The sequence below is a fragment of the Crassostrea angulata genome, chromosome 2 (assembly GCF_025612915.1).
Source record: "Crassostrea angulata isolate pt1a10 chromosome 2, ASM2561291v2, whole genome shotgun sequence".
Classification (NCBI taxonomy): Eukaryota; Metazoa; Mollusca; class Bivalvia; order Ostreida; family Ostreidae; genus Magallana; species Magallana angulata.
In genome coordinates this window covers 2115381-2132802 of record NC_069112.1, presented here as the reverse complement: position 1 = coordinate 2132802, position 17422 = coordinate 2115381, and the positions used below count along the sequence as shown (strand labels likewise).

Genomic DNA, 17422 nt, shown 5'->3' with positions numbered 1-17422 from the left:
AGGCAATTATAGATATCAGACATACGTACTTCTTATACTTTTATCCCCTTTTCCTTTATTTCTGTTAGAGTTACATTGGGGGGCGGGGAGTAAGGGGGGGGGGGGGGGTAATGCATTAACCAGAACTGTCCATCTTTACTCCAAGTGCTGTACTCAAGGAGAATGAATTGATCTACAGTCTGTATTCATAACAACAGCCATTAATTCAATGCCAATCATATTTACAAAGCAGTACTCTATTTGAAAACACTTTGCTTTACGGAAAGACCCATAATATATATCAGTGGTCTGCCAGTGTTGCATTATGGGAAAACACATATATCGGTGGTCGCCAGCAGGAACCGCTATCAATGTTTAACCCTGAGTATAAGTTTAGAACACGAGCAGGTGTCTGACTGCAGTATCCCTCTACAGAGATGAGGATCAGCTGTGAGTTTGTTTAAATGGGTTTTTACACAGTGTGTACAAAATTCATCTCTGTGAATCTTGCAGGAAGTGCTGAGTCGTCATTATTTTGTAGGAGTGGTCTGCCCTTTGTGATGATAGATTTATGACCCAACATTTGGTAAAGTTAATAAACTGGCAGTTTGTCTATGAACAGATGGTGGAGGAATGCAACATGTAATGTAATATATACACACAGTGTACAGTGGGTATAGGCTGCTTTAATGCAGTCAGACCTCGCAGGCTTCCTGCTCGAATCTCGGGAATTAAATTTGTAAATGTTTATGAAAGGTTGCATAATCTAAAATAAAAAAAAAAAATCTCCATTCAGTGAGGTATTAAAGCTAGCACTTTTCTGTGGATAGTTTGCTCAGCGTGCTGGCCGAGACCTATGTAACAAGTCTCTAGTCAATAGCAAGGTATAATTCTAATTTAACGTTTCCTGTAAAATCTGAAGCATTAAATACATAGCTGGATTAAAATTGACTGAGTAATAATCAAGAGCACCCCCCTCCCTCCTTCTTCCTTTCACACCCCCTCAAGATAACAGGAAATAAACAGGATATAAATAGACTCATTCATGAAAAATCTCTCAAATCTGATCTGACTTAGCACCAGAAATAAAGAGATTCAGCCATGGGGGGCTCGATCAGAAGTTGAATGGTTGGCTAGATCTGCAGCCAGGGACCTGTGCACTTTTGAGAAGCATGAGATATAGATGCTATAAATAGCCCGAGGAACTGGATCGTATCAGGGAGTTTGGTTGATGATGTTAGTGGTGCAGAAAAAGGGAGATGTGACAATGCAATGTGGAGGATATAAAATTCATGGTGTTGGTCACTAGCATTGTACCTAATGGGAGGGGCAGGAGAAATGGACAAGTGCATAGTGGACCAGAGGAGGGGCAGGAGAAATGGACAAGTGCATAGTGGACCAGAGGAGGGACAAGAGAAATGGACAAGTGCATAGTGGACCGGAAGTTAGGGAAGTTCAAGGTGTTGGTCCCTAGCATTGTAGCTAATGGGAGGGGCAGGAGAAATGGACAAGTGCATAGTGGACCAGAGGATAGGGAAGTTTGTGGTGTTGGTCCCTAGCATTGTAGCTAATGGGAGAGGCAGGAGAAATGGACAAGTGCATAGTGGACCAGAGGATAGGGAAGTTTGTGATGTTGGTCACTGGCTTTGTTGATGATGTAAGAGATTGATGTGTGATGTATTGGAGCAGGGGTCCCCTCTTCTCTGTGTGGGGAGGGACAGGATTTTGTGTTGAAATGGCCACGTGCATTAAAGGATAGGAGCATTCTTGGTGTTGGAGCTTGTTTATGAGTAAAAAGTTGATATTAAGGGATGCATGAGAGGCAGAGAGTTCTTTTCTCTGTATGGGATGGGACAGTTGTTGTTGTGGTGAATGGACTAGTGTGTGTGGAATGTAAGAGGACCTACCTATTGACTGTGTCGGGGAGTGCAGTGATCGTGAAGCTTTGTTGTGGTGGCAGAAATCAACAATGCTGGAGTCTGTGTAGTGATGGAGACACTGATAATTAGAGGGGTGTCCTCAATATGTGTCCTCAATGGGTGTCCTCACAATGTGTCCTCAATGTGTATCCTCAATGTATGTCCTCACTGGGTGTCCCCACTAAACCCGCCATGTTGCTACAAAACATTGTGGAAGTTTACAAAGAATTAATGCTGTAGTCATGAATCCGGAGGAGAAAGCGACATTCCTCGGGCTGGCTTTGTGCTTGTGTTTGTTGTGTAGCCTAACATGTTAGCTGATTAAGGTGTGTGTCACAGAGTGTCCATGGAGGAAGCAGTCCGTGAACACCAGCTAACCTGTGTGAAACTTCCTGGCAGGTCCTGACTGGGACCTATGTACTCTCAGGTAACAAAGATACAGTGAGAGGCTGGGGACCTCTGTCATCATCTTCATGTAATCCCAGCATACCCTACCCCTCCCCCTTTCAAAAAAAATAATTAACAATGTTAAGTGTCCAGACAAAGAGACCCTCATCCCCCCTCCCCCAACAAAAAAATCAGTATTGAGTACTACGTATAATAGTAAAATTTGCCCCACCCCCTCCCCATCCCTATCCAAAATATAAATGATGAACACTTGCCCTCTAATCAAGGTTATTAAGACTTTTGTACAATGAACCATTACTAAAAGCAATGGATGCGGTACATCTACCCCATCACCCCCCCTCCCCCCCCCCCCCCCCCCCCCCCATCTCTCCAAGGAAAAAAACCCAGAGAAGTTGAGATAACCTATATTTATACAGACACAGTTTGTGGTTGAGACATGCTGGTATAGGGTGCCAGCCATCAAATGCTCGTGTATCATACCACATAGTCTCTCTCAGTCCTATAGCAGGAACCCATATTGATTTCTTGATCCCTTGAGGGAAATAGAAATTGTCATAATTTTAAATTTGCACAATAAAATTGGATTGATGACTGGCATCTGGCAATGTAAAACAAAAGGCAGGGAATGTCAGAGGAGAGGTTTCATGAATCAGGGAGACGTCATTGTACTTAATGAGGCAGAAATAGGGAGACGTCATTGTACTCAATAAGGCAGAATCAGGGAGACGTCATTGTACTCAAGAAGGCAGAATCAGGGAGACGTCATTGTATTCAATAAGGCAGAATCAGGGAGACGTCATTGTACTCAATGAAGCAAATTCAGGGAGATGTCAATGTACTTAAAAAGGCAGAATCAGGGAGACGTCATTGTACTTAAGGGGGTAAAATCAGGGAGATGTCATTGTACTCAATGAGGCAGAATCAGGGAGATGTCATTGTACTCAATAAGGCAGAATCAGGGAGACGTCATTGTACTCAATGAAGCAAGTTCAGGGAGATGTCATTGTACTCAATAAGGCAGAATCAGGGAGACGTCATTGTACTTAAGGAGGCATAATCAGGGAGGCTTCATTGCACTTAGTTAAACAAAATAAAAAACCAGGGAGACTTTATGGTGTTAATACGGCGGAATCATGGAGGGTTCAGTATGACAAGAGTATGGAATCTGACTTTATTTCTGTCAACATAACAACATCAGGAAGGCTTCATTGTACTCATTAAAGTATTTATGTTGGGATGGGGAGGAAAGGGGGTGTGTGCTTCATTGCACTATGTAAAATTAAAAATAATATCAGGGAGGCTTCATTGCACAGGTCAATACTCATTTAGTAGAGCAGTTAACACTTTCTTTGTGGAATTCTCTTGATTTTTCTCTTATTAATATAAAGACTCACAAAAGTAATGTCCCATGTTTTGACTGTTGGATTCTGTGTTGCAGCACAAGACTATGGACTATTCCTGGCAGACGAGGATCCCAAGAAAGGGGGTGTGGCTGGAGCCAGGCAGGACACTGGACTATTATCTCCTCAGGGACGGGGTAAGTCAATAATAGAAAGAGGGGAGGGGGTAAATCTTTTACCTCCTCATTGATGGGGTAAGTCAATAATTAAAGGAGGGAGGGGGTAAATTTTTTACCTCCTCATTGATGGGGTAAGTCAATAATAGAAAGAGGGGAGGGGGTAAATCTTTTATCTCCTCATTGATGGGGTAAGTCAATAATAGAAAGAGGGAGGGGGGTAAATCAAGACACCGGATAACAGGATTAAGTCAATATTAAGATGAAGGGAAAGGGGGTTAATCTAGACACAGGACTTTTACCGCCTCAGGGATTGGATGAGTCAAAATAAAAATTAGAAAGGAGGGGGCAAATCTACTGTCTTCTTAGGGATGGGGTAAGTCAATGATAGAAATAGGAAAGGGGGCGGGGGTAAATCTACTGTCTCCTCAGGGATGGGGAAGTCATTTAACAAAGGTTGGGGATCTGTCCAGTCTGGTATTGAATGTGAGCGGGGGGGGGGGGGGGGGGGGGGGGGGGGGGGGATACTGGATTACTACCTACATATGTACTTAGGGATGGGGTAAGTAAGTCATTAATGGGGGCAAAAATTGGAGGGGTGTAAATCTGAATGCCCACTCAAGAGGGGTTAAGTCAGTACTCATTTGTAAGAAAAGGGGGGTGGGAGCTAGACACAGGACTTATATCTCTTTAGGGAGAGTTATTTATAAGGGTGAAACTATGTATTCTATAGCTAGTGGAAGAACCATGGGCTTGGACCTTCTTAGAGATGGAGAAAAAAAGTCAGGAATAAGTTGGGGGGGGGGGGGATCTGGCTAGTCAGGTATAGAGGGGGGGGGGGGTCTGGCTAGTCTAGTATAGAGGGGGGATCTGGCTAGTCTGGTATAGAGGGGGGATCTGGCTAGTCTGGTATAGAGGGGAGATCTGGCTAGTCTGGTATAGAGGGGGGATCTGGCTAGTCTGGTATAGAGGGGGGGATCTGGCTAGTCTGGTATAGAGGGGAGGGGATCTGGCTAGTCTGGTATAGAGGGGGGGGGGGGGGATCTGGCTAGTCAGGTATAGAGGGGGGATCTGGCTAGTCTGGTATAGAGGGGGGGGGATCTGGCTAGTCTGGTATAGAGGGGAGGGGATCTGGCTAGTCTAGTATAGAGGGGGGGGGGGATCTGGCTAGTCTGGTATAGAGGGGGGATCTGGCTAGTCTGGTGTAGAGGGGGGATCTGGCTAGTCTAGTATAGAGGGGGGATCTGGCTAGTCTGGTTTAGAGGGGGGATCTGGCTAGTCTGGTATAGAGGGGAGATCTGGCTAGTCTGGTATAGAGGGGGGATCTGGCTAGTCTGGTATAGAGGGGGGATCTGGCTAGTCTGGTATAGAGGGGAGGGGATCTGGCTAGTCTGGTATAGAGGGGGGGGGATCTGGCTAGTCTAGTATAGAGGGGGGATCTGGCTAGTCTGGTATAGAGGGGGGGATCTGGCTAGTCTGGTATAGAGGGGAGGGGATCTGGCTAGTCTAGTATAGAGGGGGGGGGGGGAGATCTGGCTAGTCTGGTATAGAGGGGGGATCTGGCTAGTCTGGTATAGAGGGGGGATCTGGCTAGTCTAGTATAGAGGGGGGATCTGGCTAGTCTGGTATAGAGGAAGAGAGAATGGAGAGGATGATGAACTAACACATCCTCAAAGATGGGATAAGATAAGTGACTATAGCCGGCTAGTCTGGTATAGAGGGGAGATCTGGCTAGTCTGGTATAGAGGGGGGATCTGGCTAGTCTGGTATAGAGGGGGGGATCTGGCTAGTCTGGTATAGAGGGGAGGGGATCTGGCTAGTCTGGTATAGAGGGGGGGGGGGGATCTGGCTAGTCTAGTATAGAGGGGGGATCTGGCTAGTCTGGTATAGAGGGGGGGGGATCTGGCTAGTCTGGTATAGAGGGGAGGGGATCTGGCTAGTCTAGTATAGAGGGGGGGGGGATCTGGCTAGTCTGGTATAGAGGGGGGATCTGGCTAGTCTGGTAAAGAGGGGGGATCTGGCTAGTCTAGTATAGAGGGGGGATCTGGCTAGTCTGGTATAGAGGAAGAGAGAATGGAGAGGATGATGAACTAACACATCCTCAAAGATGGGATAAGATAAGTGACTATAGCACTAATTGTATAATTTGAATTAGATCTGATACAAGCAAGGATTGGGCAATGACTTTCACACTTAATTATTTGTAAATACTATAATATCTGATACAGGCACTTTTAGGCAGGAAGAAAAACAGACTTCATTCATGATTATTTGTGAATGACTTTTTCCTCATTAGTCGTTTCAAATTTTTCCATGAAAGAAGGAAACACTAAGATTTTATTTGTATGGGAGTGTAGGATGTAGCGTAGAATTATGTGGCAAGGATTCTATAAATAGACACAGAGCTAAACCAGCATTTGTATGAAATGATATGTGAACTTTATTAATGCACATTTTGTGAGTCATATAACTCAACTCTAAAAATTGTTTGTGAATAAAACTCTTAAAAGTTCCCCATTGTTCCGATCAGATGTCTGGAAAATTATGCATTGCAAATAAATACTGACAGGTCTTTTATCTTTTTTTTATATGAAAATAAAATAACCAATCTGCATTATCCATTTGTATAAATAAATTGATATACATGCAATTTAATCAGTTCATTCACTGTGTTTAATTAAGTAAATTTAAACAATCACAACTTGGTATGGGACCCCCTATGTCTAGAGGGAGTGGAGTCTAGAAGCACTAAAATCAAAGGGAGGCTAATCGTGGAAAGTTCTAAAGAGGGGATGGAATAGAAAGGAAAAAAGATACTGATAACTAAATCATTATCAGATTATAAAAGTATTTCTCTGCTAAATTACATTTTAGGATTTATTGGAATACAAGAAGAAAATGCGAATTCTACAAATCAAAACGTTGGACGGCATGCAGAAGAAGTTACAAGTAGATGACAGCCACACGGTGGGACAGCTGATGGTCACCATCTGTACCAAGATGGGTAAGTCTCAGCAACATACTGCAACATACTGCAACACACAGCAACTCATAGCAACACACACAAAAAGAAGTTATAGTGGGACAGTTGATGGTCACCATCTGTACCAAGACGGGTAAGTCTCAGCAACATATAGCAACACACTGTTCTTCTCAACACACAGAAACACAGAAGTTACAGTTGGATGACAGCTACACAGTGGGGCAACTGATGGTCACCATCTATATCAAGATAGGTACTGTGGAATCATTTAATTTGGTGGGGGTCAATTTTCGATGGGCAGATGTTAGCACATACAGCACCAAATTGCAACACATGCAACATGTAGCAACACAAACACTTAAGTAAGGTGAATGACAGCCATACAGTTGGGCAACACAATTTGTACCAAGATGGGTAAGTGTTAGCAACATACAGCAACACCTATCAACATATTTTCTGTATTGTTGTATTATTCTCCAGGTATCTCTAACCATGAGGAATACTCCTTGGTCCGCGAGATGACGGACGACGAGAAAGAGAAAACGCTGACTCTCCGCCGAGACAAGTCCATCGCCAAGGACCAGAAGAAACTCGACGAGATGAGAAAGAAACTCCACACGGACGATGAACGTAGGCTCCTCTCATTGATACGTTTTGATTGGACATTTTCATAAAGTTTTGATCAAATGATTTTAATTGGAGTAGTTGATGAAATTTAGATTAAAATAAATGTATTGAGTTTTGATTGGATGTTTTGTATATGACTTTTGATTGGATGTTTTGTATATGACTTTTGATTGGACGATTTTTCAGTGGAGTGGTTGGACCATTCGCGGACCCTGAGAGAACAGGGGGTGTTGGACGTGGACACACTACTGCTGAGGAGGAAGTTCTTTTTCTCCGACCAAAATGTGGACCAGCGCGACCCTGTACAACTCAATCTGCTATACGTACAGGTAACCTACATTTATGTGTACAAGTCTTGAAGTCCCACTATGCCCAAGTAAATGTGTTTATATTTTCCATTATGTATCAGATAGATGAATCTCCCTTTAAGACAAAAGGTATAATACTTTGTTAATGTCATACTACTGGCAAAAGTCTTCAATAAGAGAACTTCTCTGGAAATTTCTCTTATCGCTGCTTTAGACAGTTAAAGATATTAACCAATCACATCCTCACTTAAAGTCAGTATTAACCAATCGCATCCTGTATTTTAGTCAGTATTAACCAATCGCATCGTTTCTTTTAGTCCCGAGACGCCATCTTGGACGGGACCCACCCGGTCACTCAGGAGGAGGCGATCCAGCTGGCCGGGATACAGGCACACATACAGTTTGGCGACTACAACGAAAACAAACACAAGACGGGATTCCTAGAGTGAGTTGCCTCCCTTTGTAGAAATGATTGTTAAATTCTTATTAAAAGATTCGATAGTTTTGCCTTTGCGAGATCTTTTCTTATGTAACTGTTTCTTACAAAGTGAAATAAAACAGTTATCTACTCTTTCTATTAAATGATTTGTCTAAAGAAAAATTTTTTTTATCAGACTTAAATCTTACTTTTGTTATTGTCAATTGATCAACAAATTAAACAAGGGTATTGAAAAAAAAATAAGGGGCAAAGAATGTTTAATTGTTTGGTGTTTTTTTTCCAGATTAAAGGAGTTTTTACCAAAAGAATATGTCAAAACACAGAAAATAGAAAAGAGAATATTTGCAGTAAGAAAAGTCTAATTTTCATTTTATCTACTGAAAAATATTTTAAATCGATTTTCTGGAAAATACCTTCAACATTCAAACTTGGTTGGAAGAAAATGAGTTTCTGAATTGCATATGACCCTCACATTATCATTAGGCCTTTGAAATCATGCAGATTGTGGCATTGTAATTTAATGTTGACATAATTGGATCACACAGCTTTTGCAATACACGTAAATTCTTTTTGAGATTTTGTTCGTTGAATATTGTTGGTTATTCAGTACTGGTGGTGAACACAAACAAAAAGTGTGTGGTATATGTACAGTACTTTTGTGTGTGGTATAAGTACAGTACTTCAGTGTGTTATTTCTTTGTTGTAGGAACACAAGAAGTGGGTTGGCGTCCATGAGTTTGAGGCCAAGGCCAAGTACACTCAAAAATGTCGCGGACTCAAGACTTATGGAATCACTTTCTTCCTTGTCAAAGTAAGACAGCCATCTACTCGTGTGCTGATAATTCCATAGAATTCACAATAATTCAGTATAAATACTCACATAAGTGTTGGGGACCCAAAAAACAACATCTATACATGTATATTAATGATTCTACAATATTTACACCAATTCAGTACAAATACACTCAGAAATGTTGTAGACTTAGACTCATATTTTTATTCATGAAAAAGTAATTGTGTTTTTCTCATGAGAATGTTTATCTTCTTTAGGAAAAAATGCCTGGAAAGAATAAACTGGTGCCCCGCTTACTTGGTATCACAAAAGAAAGCGTGGTTAGGATGGACGAAAAAACCAAAGAGGTGAGTTACCTCCCTTGTCATCTAACATACAAAGAATTCATGTGAGAAATCTCTTTAAAAATGTTCATGTAAAAATTAAACAAAATGCATTGAAGAGATTTTATGTACATGTTAAAAGCATATTTAGCCGTAAAGCCTGACGCCCTTATTTTTAACAAGTGTCATTTTAGAATAGCTTAAAAACACAAATCTAAGAAGAAACAAAAGTATCAATGTCAATAATACTGAGATCTGATATTAGAATTACTCACGCTGTACAAATGTTCTGTGTGGTTTCAGATCCTGAAGACCTGGCCGCTGACCACAGTCAAGAGATGGGCCGCCTCCCCCAACAGCTTTACCCTGGTACGTACCGCTACTGTCTCTAGGTTCTCATTGCATTACTTTAATTGTTAGGGAAAGGAATAAGAGTAACCTCGATAAAATGACACATGTATACTTTTTAGCCGTGTATTTATCAGGTTCCATCAATACACAGTGGAATCAAATTTTTTGATAGTTGGTGCAATGACATCACAATAGTTTTTTTTACCTATTACTAATGAAATGACCATAGGCTTCAAAAATAAAAAAAAAATTAAATTTTGTAAAACAGTTTACAGCAAAGGGAAAAAACAATGGTAACCTTGGTTAAATTACATTGTATATACCTGTAATTGTACATTGTATATACCTGTAATTGTACATTGTATATACCTGTAATTGTACATTGTATATACCTGTAATTGTGCACATGTATTCCTATTGTATCTGTAGGATTTTGGAGACTACTCAGACTCATATTACTCGGTCCAAACTCAGGAAGGTGAGCAGATATCTCGACTCATCGCTGGATACATCGACATCATCCTCAAACGGGTAAGGAACCAGTTTAACTTATCTTGATTATAGGGAACCAGGAAAACTAAATGATTATTAGATAATTGTAATCTTGATTGAAAGAAAAACAAAATAAATTTAAGAATTTTGAACAATTGTTGAGTTTTAACAGTTATTTAATCATAATTTAAAAATGAAAATAGCATCCAGTATGATTTATTGAAGGAAATAAAATGAGATTTTAAAATTAACACTTTATCAATGATTTTTATGTTTTATCAATATCAATTTTTGCTTGAACTGATATTCATGAATGTTTGACAATGAATTTTATGTATTTTATTTTCAGGGGGTAAATAAGATTATAAAAAAAGTTTCAACAAAATTTCAAAAGAAAAATGCGTTGGTATAAATCAATAAAATCAAATGATGTAATTTTGATCATGTATCCAAAATAAAAAATTGCTGGTATAAAAATAGAGAACCATTTTCCTTTTGAGATTTTTGAGAGGTTTGATCAGTCATTACCTTTTGCACCACAACTCTTTATGTATGGATACTGATTCCTAAACATCTATGACTGAATGAACTCATACAGAATTTCTTTCAGAAATAGCATGCCATATGAAAACTGCAGGAGTTATCTTTTCTTGGAGTTTCATTATCTCCCTTTTACAAACAATTGGCTTTGTGTATTACATGTGCATTACAAGTGTTTAACAAATCAAAATATGCATCCAGTACTAACACATTGTATAAAGTAAAAGCATAATTTCTCTTTCTTTCAGGATTATTTCTTTTCATACTCACTGGCTGTCAAATTTGTGTAAATTCAGCCTTTTCTCCAGAATCTAATGTTAAACCTTTGAATGAACACCATGATATTTTGCCAATGCCTTTAAATAAACTTCTTATATATGTTGCATGTCTACTTTTACAGCTCCAGAAAGAAATATGAAGGAATGCAGAGAATGTATTCATCTCAATGTATGACTTCTTCATTCTGTCCATCTTTATTATCTGTCTTTTGTTGAATGAAGTTTAACCAGCGTTTCCATGTTATCTCTTTTTCTGAAACAACGACACAAAGCTTTTGACAAATAATCTGTATTATAGCAAGAAAATATTTGGATTGTGAATCTTCAAGATAACTTGATAATTATTTCAAAAGATTTGAAATTGAGCTGAAAAATTAAATAAAAAAATCAAATAAATTAGAAAATGGTAAAATAATCTCTATTATAGAAAAAGAGAATATTGAAATTTAAAAGATATGCAATCTTTTCATCTTATGAGAAATTCATAACAAATTGGTTTTTAAAAAAAATAAATCAAAATTATGTAAATGAAACATTTGATTATTTTCATCAGAAACTCTTGAAAGATAAAAGATTGCATATATTCAGACCATAGAAGGATGTGTTTAGAACAGTTGTTAATTCACGGTAAAAAAAACTGCATCGAATAAATCACGATAAAAGAATGAATCTGATTGGACAAAAAAACTATGTCACTGTTCTGGACGCAGCCTTGTGTTTCTGTGAACTAACGCCCACTTCCTGTTTGACTAGGACAAGGACGACCATATTGGATTCGACGCAGAAGACGACAGCGCGATGTTTGAGGACAGCGTCTCCAAGGGAAAGTAAGTTAAGGGGGCGGGGCTTAGGTCACGTGACTTGACAAGGGTTTTCTCTTTTCTGTTTGATCGTAGAAAAAAGACAAGGACCATCTGGGTATAGAGGGCTCGGACGAGGCCCCTATGTACGAAGACAGCGTGTCGCCAGCCAAGTAAGTGTGGGTGTTAATGCTCTCTGTTCCCGGGGGAGCACGTAAGTAATGTGTGTAGTGGTGGATGTGATTTGTTGTGTGACACGTGTGCTTGTGTGTGACACGCTGGAACCATGTATATGTAGCTAGTTGGTGGTGGTGTAGTGTTGGTATATATATCCTGTATTATACACAGGGTTATTTTAACTAAGAATTCCAACTGGGATTCAAAAAATCTTTGCTATGTCCAAGATTTTGCTATATCCATGTTCGAACTAAACCGGTTTTACTGTATAAGGCTGATTGGGAGATAAAGCTGACCCTGTGTACAGGATGCTCATAAATTGAAAATGTACTTTCAAAGAAAAAAATTTATGTTTAGGATCGTGTAACAACTACCTAAAGTGTTTTAATGCAATTTAGTTCTAATCCACTTTAGCTGCCTTTGTATGATATTGTAAATTTTGTTGTCACCTACCCTGTTTAGCCTGTTATAATTTTTAGATTTCACAATTCTGTTTTGATTTATCACATTAAATTTAGATATTAATATTGTGGAATCATCATTGTTCGTGGGGGGCCAATATTTGTGGCTTTTGTGGGTAACCCTTGCCCCCGAATTTATGTCCCCATGATCCTTTACACAATTATTTGTTGAATAGTCATGAAAATATAACAAGATTACATTTCCAAGGAGATTACACCCCTATGAACCAGACAAGTTTTGGTTTCCCAGGGACACTGACTCCCACAAAGAATGATTCCATAGTATTGGTGTAATGTCAAGCTGACCAGTGTGTGGTTTTGTTTAATTTTCAAATGCCTGTTATTTAAAGTTTGAAAAAAAAAAATAATATCAGTTGGAAAATTAAATGCTTAGTTTGCTTGAAATGGTTAACCAGCTAGACATGTGCATGTAGTAGAACATATATTTAGAATATTTGATGTAAGGAGAATAGTTTTTAATATCAATGTACAGAATGTATTCTAGAGTTTAAACACTTACTGCTCTAAAACCAATTGTCACAAAGTTTAATTTCTTGCCTGTGCATTGTTACATCAATTTATCAAATCTTAAAATTATATACAAAAAATGACGTAACAATCCACTGACGAGAATTAGTCTCAGGCCAGGGCATATAAAAACACAAAATAATATATACACCAATTTTTTCTCTGACCATTTCATTTTAGTCATGATTCTGTCTACTTTCTTTATCAATGTGTTCATGATGAAATGTCAGTACAATATTTGTCAATTTTGATCATCTTATTTGCCTTCAGATTCACATCATTATTTATGATTTTCAGGGCGACCATTATTTCCCGTATGCAGGGAAACGTCAGTCATCCCGACGTAGGAAACGTGGCCCTGCCCGGAGTGATGAGAGGCGGAGTCTCGGGGGAAAACACCATCTCCGTCGGGTCAATGTCATCCGCCCAACACGGACAGGTCTCTAGCGAAATGCATCATGTGCATGGCAACAGACAGGTGTGCCTACTAACTGTTATCAGACCAATTCACACCCCAGTCATTTCGCTCCCACTTCATTTGTTTACAGTGGTTATAGTTTTCATTTAGATTTCATTTAAACAAAATTAACTTTATGCAACAAACATATTTTAAAGACATTTGAATTTAGTAATGTGTTAAAAAGTTTGTTAAAGGTAGAATTTGTTCCGACATGTTGAATATTAATCATATGAAGGTAAGGTCTTCCCAGAGCATGGACATTGTTAACTAAAGCATAGAGCTAGATGATTTAGAGGATGCTGACATCTTAAGTTTGTTAATTGCAGACTTCCTTGGCTTTGATTAGCTCCTGTATAATATATATATACACGAATATGTGTAGACATGAGCAAATACTGATTTTAAGAAGTTAAAATTTATAATCCTATGAATGACTATATATATTTTTTTGTTTTGCTTGATTACATTTTTCCTTAGTTCTGCTATTATTTTGAGTTCAGCACCATTATATAGACACAACATTCCACACGGGATGCCCGGTAGAGTTTTAGTTTTGCTTGTGTGACACCCCCCCCACCCCCCACCCCCCCCCCACCCCCCTTTACAAGACCCTCACAGTGTTCATTATCCCTCCATTATCCCTGTGTTTGATTATTTGGTTCTGTTTGAGTTAGACAGAGATAATCGCACTTTAAATCTATGTTATGCATCATTTATAATAATCTTATTATTATAAAATGTTATTCTTTATGATGATTGAAGAAAAAGCAATCAGTTTTGTTAGAAATGCGGAATGTCTAAGGTCATTATAATCTTAAGGTCATTAGATAATTGACGACCTCCCAATTAAATATTAATTGGATTTTATTACGTTTTTGTAAAAAGGTGATGATTTCTTTAAGTTGCAAATGATACAATTTAAAGATAACTTAATTTTCAGCTAAATATACACAAGTCAATAAGTCAAAAATACCTATCAGACCATTTAATTATTTGTCATACTTTTGGATTTTTTCAAGAAAATTGGGATTTCTAAAAAAAATTAATTTTGCTTTCTATTTTCCAATCACATTTGTTTATAACATAAATAGTATAAACTGGACTTTTTACATGTCAAGTTGTATACAGGAGCCCTCAGTCTACTATGTCATACTGCCTTCACCTGTATATACTTACTTATACTAACTTATTGCATATACCTATATACTTACTTCCAGAGTCAGAACATACAGGAGCACGGTCTGTCCCAGTCCCAGAGGGCCCTGCTGACCTGTATAGAGGAGGGGATCACCTCTATAAGACAGGCCGAGTCTCAGATGGACAAAGGCGCCGCGCTGCCCAACCTCGGAAACGACGCCGTAAGTCAGCGCTCTGGTGTTATCGATAAACTCCAGTTATTCAAATTATGGTTTTTAGTGCATTTAAAAAAAGATGATTTAATTTTGTGCATCGCTGTGGTTTCAATAAAAAACTCCAATTAACATAAATTTTTATATTGAGTAAATTTTCATAAGAAATGATTTAATTTAGTGCAAAACAAACGAATATTCTTGACGTTACATTTAATTATTGTAAAATAAACATTTTGGTGTATTTCTTAACTTCATAGAGGAAAATTAAATAAGAAATGATTTAAATACAACAGGCCATAGTTCTATAAACATTTATATAAACATGTTCAAGGCTTTTTACTCTGATGGTTATGTATACACAGGCTTCCAAAAAGTGGAGACAGAACATGCTAGACTTGTCACGGCAGAAGGTCGGGGCCCAGCTCTCCGCGATGAACGCCGCCACCGCCCAGCTGGTTACCATGTCGATAGATGACGAGATAGACACGAGCCGCGTGGGTGCTGCCGTGGCACAGATGTAAGTGTGTCTCCTCGATCTCTGTGTACAAATCATTGGACTTGTTCTTTTTGTTTAAAAACATAAAGACACTCCACAGCTCTGATTTTTGGATGAAGATCTCCTCTGTTTGAATAAGTGTCATTTAACCACTGTGTGTTATGGTCAGCTCTAGATACTGAATATCAGTTAGTTTATTCTAAATATCAAACATGTCTGACTTTTTGTAGTAAAGTAAACAATTATTACTGACCTTGTCTCAATGATTTTCAGAACTAACTGAATATGAGTGAGTTTTTTCAGAATCAAACATGTCTGACTTTTTGTAATAGAAGTAAACACACATTTTTTATATTGTTTCTACGATATTTTTAGAACGTCAAACATTGACGACTTCTCTCAGGACGTGAGGATGCTGGGAGCTCTCCAGGACGACGATGCTAGTCGTAACAAACTCCTGGGGGCTGCCAAACGCCTGTGTGGTGCTTTCTCTGACCTCCTGAACGCCGCCGAACCCGGGCAGAAAGAGGTCAGTAAACTCTGTCAAATCTAAGAACAGCTTTCCATTTTTTGCTATCTTAAAAATGAAAAAACTCAAAAAAACTTTAACCAGAGTTTACATGTTATGGAAAATTATTTACGTTGTGGTGTTTTTGAATATTCGGAATATTTGACCAATATGTAAACAGTTAAGTGTGTTTACAGGACAAAAGTAACCAGATAATTGCTTAATTCCATTTATTTATATGTATACTCTGTGTTGTCAGGGTAGTTCTAGCTTGTTATGTTCAGAATTTCTTATTTGTCCTAACTTAAGAGTATACATTGTGTGTTGTCAGGGTAAATCTAACCTGATATGTACTTAATTCCATTTATTTATATGTATACTCCGTGTGTTGACAGGGTAAATCTAACCTGATCACTGCGGCTAAGACGGTCGGCGAGGCATCACAGGAAGTGATGACAGGCATCGGAGAGACGGCCGACGACATGGACAGGATGTACCAGGTGAGGCGCTCTGATTAATTGTCTTTGGCTAATTGTGTGATTTCTTTCTTGAAAATTGATATCATTAAGAAAACATCTCATTGAATTGACAATGAATGTATACAGAAAGACGTATTTCTTGTGTTTTAAATATTGTAAGAAATATTATCATAAGATTTTATGTAAATCGTGTTGTATTTTTAGGAGACATTGCTAGCTCTTGCTAAGGCAGTGGCCAATGCGACGGCCCAGCTCGTCCTGAAGGCCAAGAGTGTGGCCAGCACCACCGAGGACCAGGGGCTTCAGAACAAGGTCATCAGCTCAGCGACCAGCTGTGCCCTCGCGACGTCACAGCTCGTGGCCTGTACCAAGGTACGTCTGTTCATCTACTGTACACAGTGTTATTGTAGCCTTGTATTTCTTTCACCCTTCTACACTTGCAAATTTGTCCTGTCTTCAATTTGCCAAGATGTAGTTGTGTTAAAAAGGAGATGATTTGCTGACAATGGGGGGAAAAATGGGCAAAAAAAACCCGGGGGTGAATATTTCCCTGTATACAGTTTAAGCTTGAGGTGTGTAGTAAGATAAGTCGGAGTTTTTAGTTTATCCATGTACATCACAGAACAAACTGATCGACTGGGCGACGGTCTGTACCCTCGCCACAGATCAACTCGAAGCTTGTTGCAAGGTACGAGTTATATATCATGGCTTGAAATAAGGTATGATTTATCAGGCTTTGTCACAGCTCGCAGCTTGTTCTAAGTTAAAGGTAAATTGACTGACAGAGCTAATAGCTTGTACAAAGCTTTCAGATTGTCTCTGTATATCTCTGTAGCTCCACGACTTTGGTTCGGTAAGATGCTATGCTGACTGGTAACACAATTTAATTTGGATAACCTTAGTTTGCTGTTAGTTTGGATTTGATTTCTATGAAATCTGTTTTAAAGATTGAATATCAAAGTTGAAAATAAGTGCTGCAATCAAACTATAAATATTGTAATATAAAGTAGGTAATATACATTTTTTCATTTGAATTCTTTATGATTGATACTTATTGGTTGGACTAACCCATTTTTTGGATCTAACTTTTTGGGACTGATTCATTAGGTTGAGACTAATCCCTTTGCTTGACAAAATCTTCTGGAAACAATATTTTTGGTTAGAATTACCCAAAATAATGGGGTCGATCTCTTGAGTTTGGATTG

At 38.8% G+C, this 17422-nt stretch overlaps 1 protein-coding gene across 13 annotated transcripts in view; it reads left to right on the top strand.

Annotated features, from left to right (window-relative positions):
• Positions 1-2073: 2073 nt before the first annotated feature.
• Positions 2074-17422, top strand: part of LOC128171353 (talin-1-like) — a 60712-nt gene continuing 45363 nt past the window's right edge. For 6 of the 13 annotated variants that reach the window (XM_052837117.1, XM_052837118.1, XM_052837116.1 and 3 more), the window contains exons 1-19: positions 2299-2325; positions 3745-3843; positions 6697-6826; positions 7286-7435; positions 7619-7761; positions 8058-8185; positions 8463-8526; positions 8886-8990; positions 9230-9319; positions 9599-9664; positions 10076-10177; positions 11853-11929; positions 13220-13400; positions 14600-14740; positions 15097-15251; positions 15606-15759; positions 16134-16238; positions 16422-16589; positions 16840-16905. In XM_052837117.1, the coding sequence (XP_052693077.1) occupies positions 2314-2325; positions 3745-3843; positions 6697-6826; positions 7286-7435; positions 7619-7761; positions 8058-8185; positions 8463-8526; positions 8886-8990; positions 9230-9319; positions 9599-9664; positions 10076-10177; positions 11853-11929; positions 13220-13400; positions 14600-14740; positions 15097-15251; positions 15606-15759; positions 16134-16238; positions 16422-16589; positions 16840-16905 (2136 nt within the window). In that variant the 5' untranslated portion in view covers positions 2299-2313. Of the gene's footprint in view, positions 2326-3744; positions 3844-6696; positions 6827-7285; positions 7436-7618; positions 7762-8057; positions 8186-8462; positions 8527-8885; positions 8991-9229; positions 9320-9598; positions 9665-10075; positions 10178-10579; positions 11126-11709; positions 11784-11852; positions 11930-13219; positions 13401-14599; positions 14741-15096; positions 15252-15605; positions 15760-16133; positions 16239-16421; positions 16590-16839; positions 16906-17422 lie in introns of those variants that run through there. The other 7 variants (XM_052837122.1, XM_052837121.1, XM_052837125.1 and 4 more) reach the window with 6 other exon arrangements.